This window comes from Sciurus vulgaris (assembly GCF_902686455.1).
Source record: "Sciurus vulgaris genome assembly, chromosome: X".
Lineage (NCBI taxonomy): Eukaryota > Metazoa > Chordata > Mammalia > Rodentia > Sciuridae > Sciurus > Sciurus vulgaris.
In genome coordinates this window covers 79,918,149-79,940,263 of record NC_136471.1, presented here as the reverse complement: position 1 = coordinate 79,940,263, position 22,115 = coordinate 79,918,149, and the positions used below count along the sequence as shown (strand labels likewise).

The following is a 22,115-nucleotide window of genomic DNA, read 5'->3' as shown; positions in this document are numbered from 1 at the left end:
CTTGGATGGTTGGGAGCAGATCTATTTTATCTTAGATACTCTACCTTGGGTTTGTTAGTTTTTTACTGTAAGGTTTGTGGAATTGGAAGTTTAATTGTTTTCATTCTTACTTTAGTACAGATGGTTGAACCATCAGAGGGAAGTACTTCCATTGCAGATTAGAATAGAACTAGACTGAGTATTGCTAATGAAATACTTAGAAAAATATAATTATACCTGTATATAAATATATTAATCCCTAGTACTGGGGAATGAACCCAGGGGCACTCTACAACTAAGCTGCATCCTCAGACCTTTTTATTTTGAGACAGGATTTCACTAAACTGCTGAAGCTGGCCTTGAACTTATAATCCTCTTGCCTCAGCCTAACAATAGCTGGGATTGCAACCATGTGCCACTATGCTTGGCTCCATAAATATTTTTTACAGGAATACATTGAGTCACCTTTTTGTTTTTCTGGTTGTTGGCTTTGTTTTGCGGAGCTTAGGAATGAATCAGGGTTCTGCTCCCTACCATTAAGCTGCATCCCTAGCCCTAAGCCTCCTTGATATTGATAGAGAACTTTCAGTGTGTGGATTTCCAGATTTTACTTTTTCTTTCTTCACATACCACTTTAGAGGTTCTATATGATTTTTTTCTTATGGTCATTATTTTTGACTTGTGAATTTAGTTAAAATTATATTATTTTTAGATTTAGTCAATAGAACTTTCATTAAGAGCTGTGTAATAGTCTCTCTTGGGCTACTTTCTCTGTGAGATAGCCGACTTATTACTCTGATATTTTTAACGTATTTTATAAGGACAAGTTGCTACTTGTTGTTTTTGCTTCTGAAAAACAAAGTATAGCATTCAAAAAATTTAATGCATTTGGAAGATCCTGAGGGTAATAAAGAATGCCTGTTGTTACTTGAGCAACATTTAGTAGACAAAAATGTTTGACATCCTCATTCCAACTTTAGGACTGGTATTTTTTTTAAGTTGAGATATAGTTTTCAAACCATATAATTATCCCTTTAAAGTGCATAATTCAATATTTTTTCATATATTCCCAATGTACTTATTTTAAGACATCTTTGAGAGTCCATTCTCTGAGGAAAATTCACCTCGCAAAAGAAGCATTTATGATGTAGAATTTCTATTAAGTATTTGGCTTTACATAGGTAATAAGGGTTTTAAAATTAATATATTTGGATTTTCCTTTTATTTTCACTGTGAATTTTGATATTTTTATAGGGTTAGATGAGTTTTAAGGAACAAATTACAAAGTATTATTATATTGTACCAATAATATATGTTTACCTTATGACAGTTTAATGTTTGGATTCCACCCAGGAGCTAATATACGCTATAAGTTATTTGCAAACAATACAGTTGTTCACTTTTAAAATGTAAGAGAAAGTCAGGTATGGTGATTTACTCTGTGTTCCCAGCTACTCGGGAGGCTAAGGTAGGAGGACTGCAAGTTCAAGGCCAGCCTCAACAACTTAATGAGACCCTGTCTCAAAATAAAACGGTCTGTGGATATAGCTTTTTGATAAGGTGTCCCTGTGTTCAATCTCCAGTACTATGAAACAAAGCAAAACAAAACCCCTAAGAGAATAAAATGAGAAAAATTGCTAAATTTTTAGAATTGACAAGAAATGTCATTCAATAAGATAATCAATACATATTTATTTCCTGTATGCCAATGACAACCAAGTAGAAAATATAAAAGCGCTACAAAAACTTGTTGAGATATGTAAGGATTGTGTGAATAAAGGGAAAATTATACCATGTTCCTGGGTGAGAAAACTCAATATGTTAAAGATATTATTTCCAATTAAATTGAATGTTTTATGTACTTCCAATTAAAAACCTACTAGGATTTTATTTGGAACTTGAGAAAGTTATTCTAAAATTCATTGAAAAGAATAAACAATGAATCAAAATTAAAAAAACTAGGCAATAAAGAAGAATGAAATTATGTCATTTGCAGGGAAATGGATGGAAATTGAGAGCAATATGTTAAGGGAAATAAGCCAAACTCAGAAGGTCAAAGGTGATATGTTTTCTGTTATGTGGAAGCTAGAGAGGAAAAAGAAAAAAAATGGTGGGGGGGTGGTCACATGAAAATAGAAGGAAGACCAGTAGAATTGAGGAAGGGGACCAGAGAGAGAGAGAGAGAAAGCTAGGAGGGGAGGAAAAGAGGAGGTACTGGGGAATGAAATTGGCTCAATTATAATTTATGTTGTATGCATGTATAAATATGTAACAATGAATCTTACTATTCTGTAAAATTATAATACACCAATAAAATTGTGAGAAAAAATAACTGGCTAATTATTTTAAAAAACTCACAATAATGAGGAGGAGCTATTTTCACTAGATAGCAAAACACATTATAAGTATCCAAACACTAAAAATGAATAGTGAATAGTACTGTACAAAAATGTGTGTGTGTGTGTGTATGTGTGTGTGTGTGTCTCAATGGATCAGAAAAGAGAAACTGATTCTGAACACACACACACACACACTGAACACAGGAGAAAAACCTCACAAACAGGGAGGGGAAGATTGTTCATTACATAGTGCTACATGGGAAATAAGCTACTATTTGGGGGGGAGGAACCATAATGTCATCTCATAGTATATATGTAAATGTATCCTAATGATTTGATAAACCACTTGATTTGAGTGATCAAGCCATAAAAATGGTAGAAGAAAATGGAAGGGCCATCAGAAAACTGACTTTGAATTTTGAGTCCTTCCACTTGGGGTGTTTTCCCTTAGGAGAAAAAGGAAGGGCTCTTCTTGGGGTCTACCAAGTTTTTTTTATTTGATCCTGATGCTTTCTAAGCCAAAGCAATACCCCAACCCAATGGCACAACACTATTATCTGAGTATGCAGCAAAACCTGTGATCAAGGTCCCTTAGAATGTGTGAAACCTGAAGGGGATATAGCTCAGTGGTATAGCACTTGTCTAGCCTGCATGAGGCCTTAGGTTCCATCCGCAATGCCACAGAAAGAGAGAGAAAAAGAATTTGTGGAGCTGAAAAAGAATGGGCTTATTTCCCTCAGGTACCACAGGCCCAAACTCACTTCCATCTTGTTGCTGCACAAAAGAAAGTATTACAAGGGACAGTGAGGAGAGGCGGGAGGGAAAGTAGCAGGGGAAGGTTCCCGGTTGGGAGGGACCGTCAGATTCACTGCTGCCCTCAGGCTTAAGACTATCACAGGGAACCTACCCTTTTGGGGCCTCCACAATACAAACCAACAGTCTCAAAGCACGATGTCTGAGGAAGAACTAAGATCTTTTTAGGCCCTAAACTCTGACTTCCAAGACCTGTGAAGGTTTTGATACTCAAGAACCAGTTTCCCTCAGTAACTGGAAACAGAGCTTAGGGATGGCCTAAGATGGGGAACTGGTGAGTCAGAAAACAAAGCAGTCACACTGATAGCTGGAGGAGGACTCCACCCACAGTACAAACCCAACTGCCCAGGTGGGAGCCCTGTAACATCTGTGCAAACAAATCCTCCCTGAAGACAAGCAGAGTCAGGGAGATGCCTCATATTTATCCCCAACATCTCTCACACCATATGACATATACAGGTCATGACAGCACATGGTGTTCCTGGAGGATGAGCAGTTCAGCAAATGCATAAGTCTGACACGTCACACTGTGCTTTCAAGCTATGACTGTACTGTTCTGTCCTTAGTTTAACAAATGTTCTGGAGTTTGTACTATATGGCAGATACTGGTCTAGAGGTTGGGAATCACAGTGCTGAATAAAACAAAGGCCCTGCCTTCCCGGAGTTTGAATTCTAGTTGGGGGAGGCAGACAAAGAAGTAAACAAGTAACACCATCAGGTAGTGACAACCGACATTAAGAAAAGTCAAACCAATAAGGAATTGGCTGGTTATGATGATTCCCATTTCAGCTGGAGGAGTGAGGGAGGCCCTCTCTGGAAATGTGTTACTTGAATAGTGATCTGATTGAGGTGAGGCAGCCAGTCATGCTAACATCAGGGGATGAAAAGTCCAAGGTGAAGGATCCATAAGGACAAACCTGCAGAGGAATCTACTTGACATTTTCAGGGAACAGTCAGATGGTTATTGGTTGAAGTGGAATGAAGAAGGGAAGAATGGAAGAGGAGATGAGAGAGGCAGATAGAGACTAGATCCAATAAAACCTCATAGACCAAGGGGATAACTCAATATTTTTCCTAAATGAGAGGAGTAATTTTTGGAAGGTATAATGTTCTTTCATTATTAAAAAAATAATATTCTGGCACAGCGGTAATCCAAGCAACTCAGAAGTCTGAGGCAAGGGGATAACAAGTTGAAGGCCAGCTTCAATGACTCAGCAGAATCCTGTCTCAAAAAAATAAAGAAGAACTGAGGATATAGCTCAGTGGCAGAACACCTCTGGGTTCCATCCACAGTACAATAAATAAATTAATTAATTGATTCATTAAAACATGACCAGTAATATTAAAAAACATTTTCTTACATAAAAATAAAGGTATTATTACACCTAACAAAATTAATAATAACTCATCAGTATAATCTAATATATAACCCATAGTCAAATTGCCCTCATCATCTTCAAAATGTCATTTTTTTTCTAGCTGGTTTATGGTGTCCCATAAATTATTTTAATCTAGAGTAGTCTTCTCTCCCCACTTTTTCATGCCAGTGATTTCCTGAAGAAACTAGATCATTGCCCTATAAAAAGTCCCATACTCTGGACTTGTCTATTTGCCTCCTTGTGAAGTCTCTTAACTTGTTCTTTTATTCCTCCTATTTCCTGTAAACTGGAAGTTAGCCTGAGGCTTGTTTAGAGTCAAGTTCAATTTTGGAGGCAAGAGTACTTTATAGGTAGGACTTCACATTGAGTTGTCCTACTTTTAGTGATTCTAAGATTCTAATCAGAAGTGCGGGCAGTGCCATTTGCATCTTTTCATTGTGACATACCATGTCAACCTTTAACCTCGTGGTTTTACCAGTCCCTGACAACCATTCCCTGACACTATTGTTTCATCAGGGGTTGTACAATTATGTTTTTCTATCATTCTCTCCATGCTTATTAGCTGATATAATACAGTATGTTCAGAGAAGTCTCACCTGCAACTACACCCTCTAACCTGTTCGTTTCCTCCTTTGCTAAATTGGGAGTGTTTCCTTCTAGACAGTTTTGCAATTTGAAGCACTTGTGTGTGTGTGTGTGTGTGTGTGTGTGTGTGTATACATGGATATAAACACACACGTGTAAATGTATGCATGTGTTTATATAAATATATGTATGTGTACATACATGTGCACATATTTTTTGTGTTCCCTTTTTCTCATACAAAGGTAGCCTTGCTATATATGCTATTCTTTACTTTGTTGTTTTTCTTTTTTTCCGCTTAAATGTGTCCTGGAAATCCTTCCACATCCCTATTTAGAGATTTTCCTCATGCCTAGAAGGGTTCCAAGCAGGGGAATGGCAAAAACTGACTTAGGGCTTAGATGCCTTCCTCTAGTTGCCTTATAAAGAACAGAATTTAAAAGGGCAAATTCTGAAGCAGGGAGACCATTAAAGAAGCTGCTACTCTGGCCACAGTAGCGCAGCCACTTGGGAAGCTGAGGTAGGAGGTTCACATGTTGGAAACCAGCCTGGGCAATTTAGTGAGACCCTGTCTCAGAATAAAATAAAAAGGGCTAGGGATGTAGTTCATAGGTAGAACACCCCAGGGTTCAATCCCCAGTACGGAGGAGGAGGAGAAAGAATGAAAAGCTACTACAAAGATGTAGGTAGCCATGAGATGAACCAGCTTGGATTATGCAAATAAGTGCAACATCCTAAGGATGGAGGGGCCCAGGTCCCTGAAAAGAGCTACCACAGAAGCCAGACACCAAATAAATTTTTGTCTTATTTAAGCCACATTTTCATTTGGATCTGTTGTATGTGCTGAACCTACATCTTAACTCATATAAACCATTCTAGTTCTAATGTGCTCTTATCATTACAACGGGGAGTCAAGACAACTGGCTTCTTGTCTTGGTTGAGTTGGTTATGTGAACTTGGTCAGAGAGGTGAGCAGGTATTCCAGGCAGAGGGAATAACATGGGTAAGGTTTCAGAGGCTGGGAAATTTGACCTTTATTTCATAAACAATAGTCCCTGGAAGTGACCAGTGCAAAAGGAATTATCAAAACACTAAATGGTAGTGAATGGAAGAGAAACAAGAGATGAGGAGACAGAGTAGAAACCCAGTCCTCAGTCTTCTTTCTACCCAGCAAGCAGTCATCAATGACCCAAGGTAACTCATTTCCTCGAAGACTTGTCAAAGCTAATCCTACCACCATTTCTCTGTATCCATTTCCTACTGTTTTCTATACTTGTTGCTCACTACACTCCAGGCATACTGGCCCACTTACTGCTCTTTGAACAAGTTACACATGCTCCTGACTCAGGGCCTTTGCACCTACTGTTTTCTCTGTTTTCGATGATTCTTCATCTAGAGAGCCACATGTATTCCCTAACCAGCCTATCTAAAACTATGACCCATTTCCTGTTTCCCTCATTCTGATTTATTGTACCATGCAGAATGCAATACCACTTGGCATTGTATGTTATACATTTATTTGTTTGTTGTACCCTTTTATCCCTGGAATGTAAACATTATGTGGACAGAGATTTTATTTAGTTCACTTCTATAACCACAGCACTTAGAACACTGCATGAAACACGGGAAGCACCCAAGAAATATATCCCATCCATCCATTCAGCAAATAAAGTATCTTTCACTTAAGTCCTTCTACTAGTACTTTATTTCATGGAGTCTTAGCTAGAGATGATGTGAGGCAGAAGTAATGGGGAGGGTGATTATGGGAAACTTGACTCCAAGACTAAAAACAAGGGAAAAAGAGCTTAGAGAGAAGCCAAACGGCTTAGCTCAGCCCTATTTGCCAACTGACAAGCCCTTGGGTCAACTTTCGTGGACACTTACATTTTTTGGTAAAGACCTATTTTTGTAGCCCTTTCTTTTCCCTAATGTTATGACTATTTTGTTAAGTATATCAAACTTTTAAACCTTTGGAAGACAGTGTATAAAAATATCTTCATAACCTCCAAAAGGAAAAGGATTTCCACACACAAAAAGTGCAAACTTCAAAGGAAAGGACTGTCAAACACATTAAAATTAAGGATTTTAAATCTGTAAAGAAAGTTAACTTCAACAGATGGATAGATAAAGAAAATGTGGTATATATACATAATGGAATATTACTCAGTCATAAAAAAGAATGACTTTATGACATTTGCCAATAAATAGATGGATCTGGAGACTACCACGCTAAGTGAAATAAGCAAAGCCCCAAAACACAAAGGTCCAATGTTCTCTCTAATATGTGAATGCTAACCCACAATAAGGAAGGAGTGGGGAGATTACAAATTCAGAGGATTAGACAAAGAGGAATGAAGGGAAGGGAGGGGAATAGGAATAGGAAAGACAGTGGAATGAATCTGACATAATTTTCCTATGTACATATATGAATACACCACAATGAATCATCATATCATGCACATCCACAAGACTGGGATCCTAATTAGAACAAGATATACTCCATGTCTGTATAAAATATGTCAACGTTGACTCTACTGTCATGCATAACTAAAAAGAACAAATAAAAAATATACATGGCAAATTATTAAGAACTGACCATTCCTAATAAAGATAAAGTTAGCAAAAAAACAACAACAACAACAACACTAAAAACTGCAGTACCATCATGTCCTCTGATGATGTCCTTTCACAGTAGAGCTAAAAATAAACTCTTTTACTTTTGTCCTCTTGCTTGTCTAACTGCATGCTGCCTGACCATAAGAAAATGTAGATTTTTGTTAAGGTAGCATCCCTTCTAGAATAAAATGCTATAATAAAGAGACCTCCAGATGTGAAAAAAAAAGTTTAAAAACTATCTACAAACTACAAGAAAGAAAATTCATTCAACAAAAATTATTGAGCACCTGCTGATGTAATTCTCCACTACCCTGGAGTGAAAGGCAACCCTCTCCACCCATCCCCAGCAGCTACAGTAACTTTGGCAGGTGTACTATATCTTACGAGACAAATGTGGGGCTTTGAAAAAGTCATATCATACCAGCTAGCTTCTCCCAAAAGATTGGATGAAGATTTTTATGATTCTTTATAATTTGTAGTCTTTCTGACACCAAGAGTGGAAAGAGTGGGAAACCAAGCTTGTTCAGAAACATCAAAGGACCAATGGGGTAAATTACTGTGTCAAGAATATAATGTATGACATGTATGACGATTCTTGAATGGGCACTCCTGAACTTGTAAGTTACAAGTCTCTTGAGAGTCCTTGGGCCCCAGAGAGTTTGCAGGCAATACACTTCCTCTTCAGACTGATCGCTCTTAGTTCCTCATAGTCCAATCACGTTAGGGAAAATAAAACATCTTCCTGGTTAGCATTTGCCTAGCCACATTCCCTCATATGACAGGTTCTTTGCAAACTATGATTTTCATTCCTGCAGTTATCACACTGCACTGAACAAATCCTCAGTCTCTGCCACCCCCGGCTTGGCTATTTCTGCACACACCATACTGAATTAGTTCATCCAATTGTTAAGCATTCAAAACAAGCTTAGAAGAAATAGGCAGATAGCCAGATACAGACAGGGTTACTTGGGGAATAAGAGGAAATTGACCAGCAACACTTCATAGCAGCCTGGCTCAGCATGCCAAGGCAAGTGGGTACAAGGCAAGATTCCTATCTGATTGTTCTACTCACATGGATAGAGCTATCAAGGTTACTTGCTCTTCTGAGTTCTAGTAACCTTTGCATGTGTGGGGGGAAGAATACTGGAGATTGAACCCAGGGGTACCTTACCTTCAGTCCTTTTTACTTTTTTTTAGACAGGGTCTCACTAAATTACCCAGGCTGGTCTCAAACTTGTGATCTTCCTGCCTCAGCCTCCCGAGTTGCTGGGATTACAAGTGTGCACCACTGTGACTGACAGAGCTCCAGTAACTTCTGATCTAGGACTAGACCTAGATGATTTCCAAAATCTTTGTCACCTTTTAGAATGAACTTGCCTTTTGGCTTTGGTTTGTTTTTGCCTTAACTTCCCCACCTTGCTGACCTACCAGATCTTACAATGTAAGTATACTCATTTCTTGATATGTAGATCTCCACATGACTAGGAACAGGCTTAGGAGATTGTTGACACTATACAACATTTTCTGTGACCTACTTTAGCCATTGCTGCCCACATCCTATTATGACACAACTCTCTTGAGAGTTTGTTGCTTTTATGATGAATCCTTATAGGCTGGTTACTGAAGATAAGGCAAAGAATTCTATTTCTAAAGTTGTACCATCAAGGAGATATATTCAGCCCTCAGAGAAGAAGTGAAGGCCAAGGCCAGACAACAAGCTACTAAGCTGTGATTTAGGGGCAAGACAGTACTTTTCATGTGAAATTCCATGGAGAAATTCCTACTAGAAAAATATGGATCAATAAATACAGATAGATAGATAGATAGATAGATAATAGAAAAGAAAGACATCCATAAAGCAATGATAAGAATGTCATCAACCAAGGATTATGATTAATACAATTCTATGAGGTCATGTTAATAAGAACAACAATGGAAACAAAGGAAAGGGGCTGGAGATGTAGCTCAGTGGTAGAGTGTTCACCTAGCATGTGTGAGCCTTGAATTCTATCCCCAACACACACACACACACACGCATGCACACACACACACACGCACGCACACACACACCAAAAAAAAAAAAAAAAAAAGGAAAGATAAGTGTATTTATTAATGAGCAGGTCTCCACATCCTCAAATTTCCTAATCTCTTTTGGCTATTACTTCATTTGCTTTGATACAGTTCAGGATGGCCAGGTACACCCACATACACAGAAAGTCCCTGAATGCCCCAGATATTCTGGTCTAGGAAATTGCAAAACACTCTCACCGTTAGTTCAGGTGAGACTGGATTCATTTTCTTTTTTCTCAAAAGGAAAAGAAAACAATCTGAAAGCATAGAAACCAGCATGCTGATAAAACACAGATCCCTTACCTTACTTTATTCTGGGTACAGAATGACCTCATTTATCCATCACTGACTAGTCCCATTTTTTCAGGCTTCACTCCACCAATGGACTTGGCTTGCACTTGAATATTCCTTCAGCTCATGCTGAAGTGAATCTAATCAACATCCCTGCCATGTGTAGTAGGATGTGGGGGGACATCATGAAACCTGCTCCCCCAGTCATTTGGAAAAGAGGGTCAAGTCCTCCCCAGACCTAGTAATCTCCTTGGAGAGAGGCTGACTCTACTGATCTGGATGCCTGGTCCCTGTACTCTGTTTAGGTTCATGGAAGCTTGAGAATGCATTCCATTTTCTGGACCCCAAACTCCTAAAAAATGCTGGGGGAGAGAACATTGCGTGGTGTTGCTGAAAGACCTGTAGGTGAAGGAGGTTTTCTGATCAGTGACATTTACCTACTACTAAAAGACCCAGAAATCTGACGTGAATGTGGAACAGACTTGCCTAAATATTTGTGCTTCCTCTACAATAGGAGATAGGTTAAATGAATTATGGCATCCCTGTAAAATGAAATGCTATATATGATGCTATAGAATAAATTTGACATGAAAAATATGCCAGTATACCACTAAGTGAAAAAGCAGGTTACAAAATGGAATAAAGAGTAGGATATTAACTAATTAGAAGTAGCATTTTTTGAAGTTTTAATGAGCATGTCTGTGAGCAAAGCACCAAAAAGTGTTTCACAGGAACTATTTTATGTAAGTGAAAATCTTAAGATATGCATAGTATTTTTTTATATTTTTAGCTGTTTATACTTTATATTTTTAGATGGACATAATATCTTCATTTATTTTTTATGTGGTGCTGAGAATCAAACCCAGTGCCTCACATATGCTAGGTGAGTACTCTACCACTGAGCCTCAACCCCAGTCCAGTATTTGTTATTTATAGATAAGGAAACTGAGGCACTAAGGTTAAATCATTTGCTATAGATTACTTAAATGGCAGAGCTGAGGTCCAGATATGTTAGATTCAAGAGCCCAAATTCTTTGACTGTGACACTATATCTATGTCTGTATTTGTATAGAAAAAAAGGCAAGAAAGATGGATACCAGGGTAACAGACAACAGTGTTTATTTCTGTGTGGTGAGATTATGAGTGACTTTCATTCCCTTTATAATTTCCTCTGAAAGTTGCATGAACTACATGGATATTTTCATGATCGAGAAAAATAAGAAATCAATTTCCACTTTGAAAAAAACCAACAAACCATTGTTCCTAACCTGTAGATAGTAAACTTCTGGGAATGGGGAAGTATCTTAATGATTACAAGAACTCTGGAAATAGCTACCTGCCCAAGTATTGTCTCGAATGAATAAATAATATTCTTGCATATATTTTCTGAATATATGCAAATACTGTCATGATACATATATTATACATAATAGCTTTGATTTGTCATATATTTCTCAATTGAGATTAAGAATACAACTATTATCATATGAAGGTTCTTGCCATTTTAAACATTATAAAACTAAAGCAAGGGCTGGAATCTGGTGCTAAACAAAATGACTGATACACAGATCAACTTTCTGTAGTTTGAGCACTTCTCAACAACTTACCTCCTTTTTCTGGGGTGGGGAGCAGGAGGAAATAAAGGAGGAAAACTGAGAAGTCACACATTATTAAAAGCAACCCAGGAGGCTTGCTTCCTGGAGAAGACAATTTACAAGGAAGAGAGAGTGTGGAGAGGGAGTTGATGCAGGTCTACTGGAAAGGCAGAGTGCTAAGCTCCCCTGTATTGCCAGGGATAAGGCCCCGCCCTCAACCACAGGGATGTCAACACATCGGCAGGGCAGTGGTGCCACAATACCTGAGTGCTAATGCTTGCTCTAGGGCCCGGGCTGGTTTCTAATCAGCAAGCACTTGGGGGTAAGAGAGGCAAAGTATAAGGAGCTTTCTTTTTTGCCAAACTGCCTCAAAGGTCAGCACCTGCTTCCTGTCTCTCATTCTTTATTCTCCCCTTTTGTAATATGCCCTTTGTCCTCTATTACTGTATAGCCTATTGTCTCCTGAAGTTCCAGGACACACTCTTCCATAGGACTCCTGTGATCTCATTATATGTAAGAAGCTGTCTGATCACAGACCTCAAAACTAAGACACTCACTTCACATTGTTCATTCAACACTGAAGGCCTAGCACTTTCTAGATATTAAGAACGGTTATAGTGACAAATAAGATATGGTCCCAATCCATTTAGATTCATACAATCATGAGGTATGAAAAGCAGAAAAACAACACATAAACACACACAGCCTGATTTGCTTTAATAGGCATAAAGTTACAAAAAGGTAAGCAACCAGAATCAGTGGGATTGAGGGTTTTGTCTCTCCTATCCACTTTGGCCTATATTTGGAACTCACCTAGGAACCAGGCTCCATACCCATCCCTGCTAATGGAACTGGTGCTGAAGCCTAGAAGAATGACCTACTCCAGGGAAAAATAGTCTTCAATAAGTTAAATCCATGAAGAAAAAAAGGACAATAGGAAAGGAGATCATTGTATATTAAAAGCGAATTAAGATCTGGCCAAAGGGTTCAGATTGGTATTCTTTTTCTTTTCTTTTTTTTTTTTCTTTTTAGCTCTTTTTTTTTTTTTTTTTTCAGATCGGTAGTCTATCCAGTATTTGAATCCAGTTGCCAATCTGCAGAAAATATAGAAGGACATGCTGAAGCACACCCTAAGTGTGCAATAAGCAAAATCCAGACTGTGGGAAGTTCCACAGGTCAAATGCTGTAGGTTCTTCAACAGCTAAATTTGAAAGAAAGGAACAGGATGGAGGGGCAACCTGAACATTAAAACAGACTTGAACCATTCAAAGGTGCCAAGATGAAGAAACACAAGGAATTGTCACAGATTGGAAAAGACTAAGAAGACATGATGATTAAATGCAATGTTGAATCCCCATGGGATTCTGGAACATGAAATGGACGTGTGGAAAAACTGGTGCAATTCAAGTAAAACGTGGGGAGTTTTGTTAATAAAAATGCACTCATATTGATTTCTTAGGTGCAATAAACACACCATAGTCACATAAGATGTTAGGATAAAGGGGAAGCTGGGTGAAAGGTATGGAGAATTCTCTATACTACATTTGCAACCCCCCTCAGCAATCTAAAATAATTCCAAAATTAAAAAAAAATTTAAAGAGAGAACATTTAAAGGACATGTCAATTTTTTTAAATGGGCAAGACCAAACCATAGTCATTAGGAAAGTACATATAGGTATGAAAACTGTAGAAAAGTAAGAAAATGATGACTCTGTCAAGATAATGATTACTTGGGGAGGAACAAGGTTGTAATGGAATGGGGCACATGGAGAGGGTTCTGGGGTGGTTAAGAAATTTCTACCTCCTTATTTAGCAGTGATTTCTAGGTGGGTTTTTGTTGTTGTTGATTTGTTGTACTAGGGATTGAAATCAGGGCCTAACACATGCTAGGCAAGTGCTCTGCCACTGAATTACACCCCTGGCTTTTTTAAAATTTAATTTTGAGACAGGGTCTTGCTAAATTGTAGAGGCTGGTCTCAAACCTATGATTCTCCTGCCTCAGACTCCCAAGTAGCTGGGTCTACAGGTGTGTGCCACCACACCCAGCTTATAAGGTGTTTGTCTTATAATAATTTATTAAGCTATACATTTGTTTTAAGTGTTTTTATTTTGCATCTGGGTTCTATTTTAGCTTCCGAGATCAGACGAGATCGGGCGCGTTCAGGGTGGTATGGCCGTAGACTGGGTTCTATTTTAAATGAGAGAAAGAAAAAAAAAAAGAGAGACACTTAATATCCAAATATAACCAATGAACTTTGTTTAGAGCCAAATATAAAGACATATGAATATGGATTTGGTATAGATCATGTTAGGAAATTGTTAAATTTGCTGAAGGTGATAGTGGTGGTATTATTATGGAAGAAAATATCTGTATTTTTGTAGATGCATAATAAAGTATTTAGGTGTAAAATACCTGATGGTTTAGAATTGCTGCAAAATACTTCCCAAAAAAGGTGGGGGTGGGTAGGTATATGAGATCAGTATGACAAAATATTAATAGTTGTTTTTTTTTTTTTTTTAATGCTGATGTTTCCTTAGGTTTCGGTTTTTGGTATTTTTCTTTCTCTTTTTCAGTGCTGGGGATTGAACAGTAGTTGCTGAAGATGAACATGAAAATTCGTTGAAATGTCTAGATCTATGAAATATTAATAGTTGTTTTTTTTTTTAATGCTGATGTTTCCTTAGGTTTCGGTTTTTGGTATTTTTCTTTCTCTTTTTCAGTGCTGGGGATTGAACAGTAGTTGCTGAAGATGAACATGAAAATTTGTTGAAATGTCTAGATCTATGTATGTTTGGAAATTTTTATAATAAAAAGTAATCAGGGCAGGGTATCCAGAAACTGTGCTACTTCAGGGCAGCAGAGACCTAATCACGGTGCTCCTCACCCCCATGACCTCTCCAAAACTTTCTTCCCACCAGTTATCTCCCTAAACTCATAACCCCAATGGTCTCTGAGTGCCCTGTGAGGGGGCTTTCCCCTCTCTGGATCTTTGCATCACTCCGACAAGATGGTAGTGTTTCTCTCCTTTCTCCATTCTGATGTCCTAATAATCTCAGGAAAGAGAGTCAAAGGGCATATGGGCTGGGCCTGACCTGATGGGGCAGTCCTCAGCACTTCAGAGCATGCCTCTGCAGTGGGTGGGGGGAGGGAGGACAAGGAGGGGAGAGGGCAGGCACCAACTCCTCATAATCATCATATACATTCACTATTGAGCGAGCTTCCAGAGACTGACAGCACCTTACCTTGGAACACTGCTCTGGGATCTTTGTCTCCCTCAGGCTCCTGGGCATCATGCCTTTTTCTAAGCAGCCTAATCACTTCCAGAGTCTGAGTCTTCTGCATTGGCCCTTGAGCTACCTTGCCATCTGTGAGTACTGACCTAGCAAGAAGACAAAGTCAGAGGCCAGGACCAGATCTTGGGTGATTTCATGGGAAGTTCCATTTTTGAACTTTTGATCAGCTGAGATGGTAGTAGAGAGTAGAGCCAAGGAGTCTCAAGTTCATTGAGTGCTCTGGAGAAGTATGAGATACAGCCCCAGGGCCTAGCAAGAGCAGGGAAGTGGGTGGCACAGGGTCATGATGGGCATGAGCTATCCAACTAATTTCAGTTACTTCCTATCCATCCCTATCTAGAGAGGGAAAATGAGACCTCGGGAGTGTTCCTTTATGATCATGTGGAGTGTGACAAAGGAACCCTTAGTAATATAGAGTTAGAGAAGTTAGTCTATGTGTGAATCACAGAATTATCTACTCTGTGAGAGGGGTGGTAGCATGGGGGAGGAGACCAAGGCAAGAGAATGAATGATAAATGAGCAAGAGGACAAGAATGGTGAGTAAGAAACAGTAGAGAAATGAAGATGTTAGGTGGAGTGGGTATAGAGAGAGATGGATAGTATAGATGTAAAGGAGAATGGGTTAGTGGTTTAACAAGGATTCAAGGATAATGGATAGGAAGGGAGATAGGAGACAAGAAAAAAAATGTTTTCCTAATGGGGGTAGGAGTAAAAAAATAAAGTTGATGGCAAGAAGAGAGCAGGAGTACAAGATGATGACTGAGCAGAGAGGCAAGGGGACAGCGACAAGGAGTAGGAAGAGAAATAGGACTTTCATATGGTAAATAGTAGAAGAAATTTTTGAAGCACAGGGGGCCATGGATGATGGATGCACAGGGTCTGGACTGTGCTGAGGGCTAGGACCAGAAGTATGAGTATTATGGAGAGCTTGTAAAGGAACTAAACATGGTCAAGTTCTTCTGGCAGTACAAATTTGAACTGACATGTTCCCTTATCAGTTTGGATCTTGCAGCCATTGTTCATTTACCTGCTGTTTACATCCTTGTGGCCACTGCCAGCATTTTACTTTGTCTGGTTGTTCCTGGACTGGAAGACCCCAGAGCAAGGTAAGACTGTTGGACCTAGAAGAACTGCTCCATCTTAACCTGCATCCCTGCATGGTGAGTCCTGCATATCATACCACAGGCCTTTCCTCTAAGTTCTGAGTCACAGCAGCTACACCAGCCAGGACCATCCTAGGGTCTCTTCCTTACTGCCTCTCTAGCAGAGCTATCGCCTGTCCAAGCTGCCTGGGAAGCCTGGGTGAGTGAGAGGTGTGGAGTGGCACATACTGATATCATTTCCTTCTGGAACTTTTGTTTCAGGTGGAAGGCGTTCAGCCTGGGTAAGGAATTGGTGTGTCTGGACTCATATCAGGGACTATTTCCCCATTACAGTAAGTGTCTCTTATTCAGTGTCCCACACAGATTCCAAAATTTCAATATTTGTCATTGCTACCAAATAACTAGGGTTATCCATAAGGAAGATAAGCATCTTAGAGGAGTCTCAGTCCATGTTAGATAACCTCAGGGTCCTCTGCATTCTGCTAGGATATTTTGGACACCTTTGGAATGACCTGCCAGATGACACAGATAGAAGGCAAATAAGAGTTCAGTTCAGTTTAACGTAGATCTAAATCCTCCTCTGACCCACATATTTGGGGTAAAGAGGAATAGATAGGATGCAATTCTCTGCCATCAAAGAGCTCACATCTAATGGGGAAGACAGATGCATATATAATCACAGTTTGCTACAAGGCACAGAAGTAGTTCAGATGGAGAATATTAAGGAAAGGTTTCCCAGACATGGTGAAATGTATGCAGGGTTTTCAAGATTCAATAAAAGTCACTGAGGTCGATAATAAAAGGGGGTTGTGGGAAAACAATACTAGGAAGAGGTTCTAGAAATTTACTGTTCTGCTCATCCTCTGGGTACTCTTTGCAGTAGGTGACTACTCTGGTTTTTATTTTTATTTATTTTCTAATTCTTAAGAATATATTTGAACAGATAGGGACTCATGAATTCTGCCCTGATGTTTTAGAACAGAGCTTCCTGGTCTTCATCAGGTAACAGCACTCAAAGAAAATGACAGCACGCATCAAGAACACTGACATAGATGGCTGAGAGTAATTGCAGCCACAGGCAAGAGGCCTGGCAGTTCCAGCTGGCCTATATTCTGCCTTGCTACCCCAGGAAAGAGGAGACCAACACCTGGGCCTCTGAAACCCATGCATGCTCTATCTATTCGAAAACTGTCTCAGAAAGCACCCAGATCCCTGAGTATCTTCACCTTCGTTTTCCCATGTGAACTCATTCCAACCACTTCACATTTCTCTCCATAACTACAGATCCTGAAGACTAAAGACCTGCCACCCCAGCACAACTACCTCATGGGGGTTCACCCCCATGGCCTCCTGACCTTCGGTGCCTTCTGTAACTTCTGCACAGAGGCCACAGGCTTCTCGAAGACCTTCCCGGGCATCACTCCTCATTTGGCAACACTGTCCTGGTTCTTCAAGATTCCCCTTATTAGGGACTATCTCATGGCCAAAGGTGCTTCTGATCATACTCATTGGAGCTTCTGATCCATTTCTTTTTTTAAAAAATACTTTTTTTAGCTGATGACAGATCTTTAATTTATTCATTTTTATGTGGTGCTGAAAATCAAACACAGTGCCTCACACATGCTAGGCAAGTGCTCTACAACTCCAGCCCCTCTGATCCATTTCTATGCTTGGAAATGTGCCCTTTTAAACCCCCTTTCCTCATAATCATAGCACAGTAGTCCAAAGCATATGTTTTGGAACTAATATGCTTGGCTTTGAAGCTTGGCTCTGTTACTTGCTATGTGATCTTGGACAAATTAGCTAATCTCTGTTGACCTCAGTAGCCTTATCTGTAAAATGGTGCTAATGGTAATAATCTGACCTCGGACATGGTATGGTAACTAAACGAGATACTGTAAGTAAAGCATTCAATATAATGCCTGGCACAGAGTATGTGCTCAATAGACAACAGCCGTGGTTATCAATGGAAAAGGAAAGAATAAAATTCAAGTTGGGATTCAGAAAATGCTTCTGATTATCCCACTAAAAATCTTCCTGCTGTAGCTTTCATCCAGTGACTCCTGCAAAATGGGTGTATTGCCTCGAAGTGGAATGTGTTTGGTTTATCCACAGCCGCCTTCTCTCCTGATCAGTTTGCTCCTGTCTCTGCTTGATTCTCTCCAGGTGTGTGCTCTGTGAGCCAGCCAGCCATCGACTACCTGCTGAGCCATGGCACTGGCAACCTTGTGGGCATTGTAGTGGGAGGAGTGGGAGAGGCCCTCCAAAGTGTGCCCAACACCACCACCCTCATCCTCCAGAAGCGCAAGGGGTTTGTGCGCACAGCCCTCCAGCATGGGTAGGTGTCCTTTTCAGAGGAGTGGGTTGCCCTCTCTGAGCAGCATGACTGTGTAGGTGATGCCAAGATGAATCCCATAGAGTCTTTCCCTCAAGGAACTTACAAATGAGTAAGAGAAATGGGTGTAGAATTTCAAAAAGGTTTCTCTCATCCATTCCTGAACTAGCTGGACCAGTTTCAGGAAGCCAAACCATAAAACCAGGTTCAATGTCAGAGGCTAGGGCTGCCCTTAGTATGTTGATGATGCCCACATGATCTCTATCATGACTGAGAGATGTAATCTTCATCTGTCTGTTAATGGGCAATGCAGAAGGCATTACAGCAGAGTAAGTATGTGTGTAGGAGCTGGAGTCAGGGGCCTGATTTAAAATCCTTGCTCTATAGGATAGTGTGTAGCTCAGTGGTAGAGTACTTGCCAAGAATGCACAAGGCCCTGGGTTCTATCCATAGCATGACAAATAATAATTATAATTAATAAATCATATGCTGACTCCATGACTTACAATGCACCCTGGGATGGGTTACTTAACCATTCTGAGGCTTGATGTTTTCATCTTCATAATGTGGCTACTAATCCTTGTCACTGCTTCATAGGGTGATTGTGGGCTTTGAATGAATTCACCCACATAAAGCACTTACCATGTGCCTGGCATATAATAAGTGTTCGATAAATGTGAACCACTCTGACTTAAGAGATACAGAGAAGGAATATGATGCTAGAGGTATAGGGTGCCTCCATTAGGTCAGCATCCAGCTCCCTAGATATAGGCATGATTATCCCATTGTACACTCAGAGAAGAGGGAAGCGTATCTAAGGATCTTACCCAATGGCCTGCCATCAGACTGGAATAGAATATAGGTGACAGAGCTCTGAGCTTGGAGCAGGGAGTTCTGGGTTCTAGTCCAAGTCCTGCCATACCCTGACTGCCTGAGTGACCTTCTCCTTTTGAAACTGGGCCCTGGATTCCTCCACTGTGTCCTCTACTGTCTTTGCTGTGAGGAACCAGTAAGGTAACATATGTCAGGGTACTGAGAGATTGCTATTAGCAACTCACAAAGATGTGTACAACAAAGAGTGTGTTCTTTTTTTACTTCTCTCTCATTTGAGAAACTTAAGGAGCCTGATTCTCTACCTAGGGCACTGTTCAGGGTAGATTATCATGGTCTCTGAAAGGGAAACAACTTTTTTCTGCTCTAATCCCATGATCCAAGAACAAAATATCTTATGCATAGCCCCCTTGAGTGAGGAACATATTATATATGTGTATCTATGCAAAAGTGCCCTCATCTTTTCTATGCTTTCTAACAGAAAGAGTCAAGTGTTCTCCTCCTTGACACCTGGAAGATTTTCACAATGTGGGTCTCTGGGGATCTCTACCAAACTCTTCTCTCCGTGCATCACCATATCTTGTCCTTAATACTGGCCCAAGGAAAACACTCTACTGGCCTCAAACATTTCAGGACAAAAGATACTAAGTAGGGGAGCACTGTTTAGTGCAAACAGGAATGCTTTAGGTCCCTGAGATTTTATCGTAATACATGGGAGCCCAGCCAAGTGCAGTGCACATGCCTGTAGTCCTAGCAACTTGAGAGGCTGAGGCAGAAGGATCCCCAGACTTGGCAAATTCGTAAGACCCTCAGCAACTTAGTGAGACCCTGTCTCCAAAAATAACAAAGTCCTGGGGATGTAGCTTAGTGGTAAAGTGCCCCTGGGTGCTCCAGTACCCCCCCCCCAAAAAAAAAAGATGGGAGCCCGGCTATGAATAAATGTTTTTCAGGGAGGCTCCCACCCTAGTCCATTTGGGAAAAAAGCTGATGTTTTCCTACAGGGCTCATCTGGTCCCTACCTTCACTTTTGGAGAAACTGAAGTGTATGACCAGGTGGTATTTCACCAGGACAGCAACATGTACAAATTCCAGAGCTTCTTCCGTCGTATCTTTGGTTTCTATTTTTGTGTCTTCTATGGACAAGGATTCCGCCAAGGCTCACTTGGGCTCCTACCATATAGCCGGCCTATTGTCACAGTGGGTGAGTTCTGCTTTTAGCCCCAAGATCACTACACCTCTTCCACAACATCTACATCAGCCTTCCCTGCCCTGCCTCCATCAAAGGAGGGTGGTAGCCAAGGAGAAGTTGGGAGCTGACTTGGACTGCCAGAGGGCTGGGCACAGGGAAGGAGAGAAGGCCAAAGGAAAAGAAGATTCTAGCATGTTCACACTTCTCTTTCCCATTTCTCTTGGCAGTCGGTGAGCCTCTGCCACTGCCCCAAATTGAAAATCCAAGCCAGGAGATGGTGGACAAATACCACGCACTCTATATGGATGCACTGCACAAACTGTTTGACCAGCATAAGACCCGATATGGCTGCTCAGATGCCCAGAAGCTGCTTTTCTTGTAACTGAAGAGACTGAGTGCCTGAGTGAATGTAGGAGCATCTGCCTTGGAGAGGAGACTCGCTGCTAACAAAAGAAATGGAAGGAAGTGGGATAAGGAAAGCTGTGTGTTAGGGAAGGGCATTAGGAGTTCCTTCCTGGCCACAGTGATGCCCTCTCAGGAGTTGTCCCTGAGGAGCCTCACTTTATCCTCTTGGCTTTTCTCTCTGAGCCTGACACCCCAGATCCTGATGAACTCGAATGATGGCTCGGTAGCCCTCACGCCATTTTTTAAAATCTTAATACGATTTTAAAATTGAGATATAACTTTCATATCATATATTTAATTTGCTTAAAAGTGCAAAAGTCAGCAATATTTAGTATATTCAGAGTTGTATAATTGCCACCACTATCTAGTTTTGGAATTTTTTCAGCATTTTCAAAAAACCAGTAAACATTAGCAGTCACTGCCCACTCCCCCTAGCCCCTGATGACCACTCATCTACTTTCTGTCTCTATGAATTTGCCAATTCTGAGTATTTCATATAAATGGAACAATATATTATGTGTCTTTTGTGGTTGTTTTCAAGATTCCTCTATGTCACTGTATATGTCAGTACTTTTTATTCCTTTTTATGGCTGAGTAATATTCCAATGATCATATACACCACATTTTGTTTATCCACTCTTTAGCTGATGGATATCTGCGCTGTTTCTACTTTTCTTAAAAAAATTTTTTAGTTGTAGATGGACACAATACCTTTATTTATTTATTTATTTATTTATTTATTTATTTATTTATTTATTTATTTTATGTGGTACTGAGGATCAAACCTAGTGCTTCACATATGCTAGGCAAGCACTCTACTACTGAGCTACAACCCCAGCCTCTGTTTCTATTCTTTAGTTATTATAAATAGTGCTGCTGTAAACATTCATGTACGAATTTTTGTGTGAGAGTCTATTGTCCTCAAATACGAAGTCCTGCTGGGCATAGTGGCACATACTTTTAATTCCAGCAGCTCAGGAGGCTGAGGCAGGAGGATCATAAGTTCAAAGTCAGCCTCAGCAATTTAGTGAGACTATGTCTCAAAATGAAAAATAAAAAGGGCTGGGAATGTGGCTCAGTAGTTAAGCACCCCTGGGTTCAATCCTCAGTACTGAAAAAATATGAAGTCTTACTTTATGCACACACCACTTCCAAGCATGCCTTTTGGATACATAAAATGAACCTCACTCAGGATCATTTTTTTCAATTGGCATAGACAATTGCACATAAGTCACATTGTCCTAATAATGATCCCCTGACTTCCTAATCTCAAGGTATTTGCAACTATCCACTT

The 22,115-nt window shown here is 40.0% G+C and overlaps 2 protein-coding genes across 3 annotated transcripts in view; one reads left to right on the top strand and one right to left on the bottom strand.

Moving 5' to 3' along the window:
- PDZD11 (PDZ domain containing 11) overlaps window positions 1–22,115 on the bottom strand; it is a 117,026-nt gene that overhangs the window by 47,566 nt on the left and 47,345 nt on the right. The gene's annotated exons all lie outside the window — the stretch shown is intronic.
- On the top strand, window positions 14,847–21,545 carry AWAT1 (acyl-CoA wax alcohol acyltransferase 1). Its single transcript, XM_079123916.1, has 7 exons — window positions 14,847–15,032; window positions 15,957–16,064; window positions 16,323–16,393; window positions 17,346–17,550; window positions 18,228–18,399; window positions 20,229–20,428; window positions 20,644–21,545. Exons 1-7 carry the CDS (start codon window positions 14,957–14,959, stop codon window positions 20,796–20,798), a joined length of 987 nt encoding a protein of 328 aa, XP_078980042.1. The 5' UTR covers window positions 14,847–14,956; the 3' UTR covers window positions 20,799–21,545.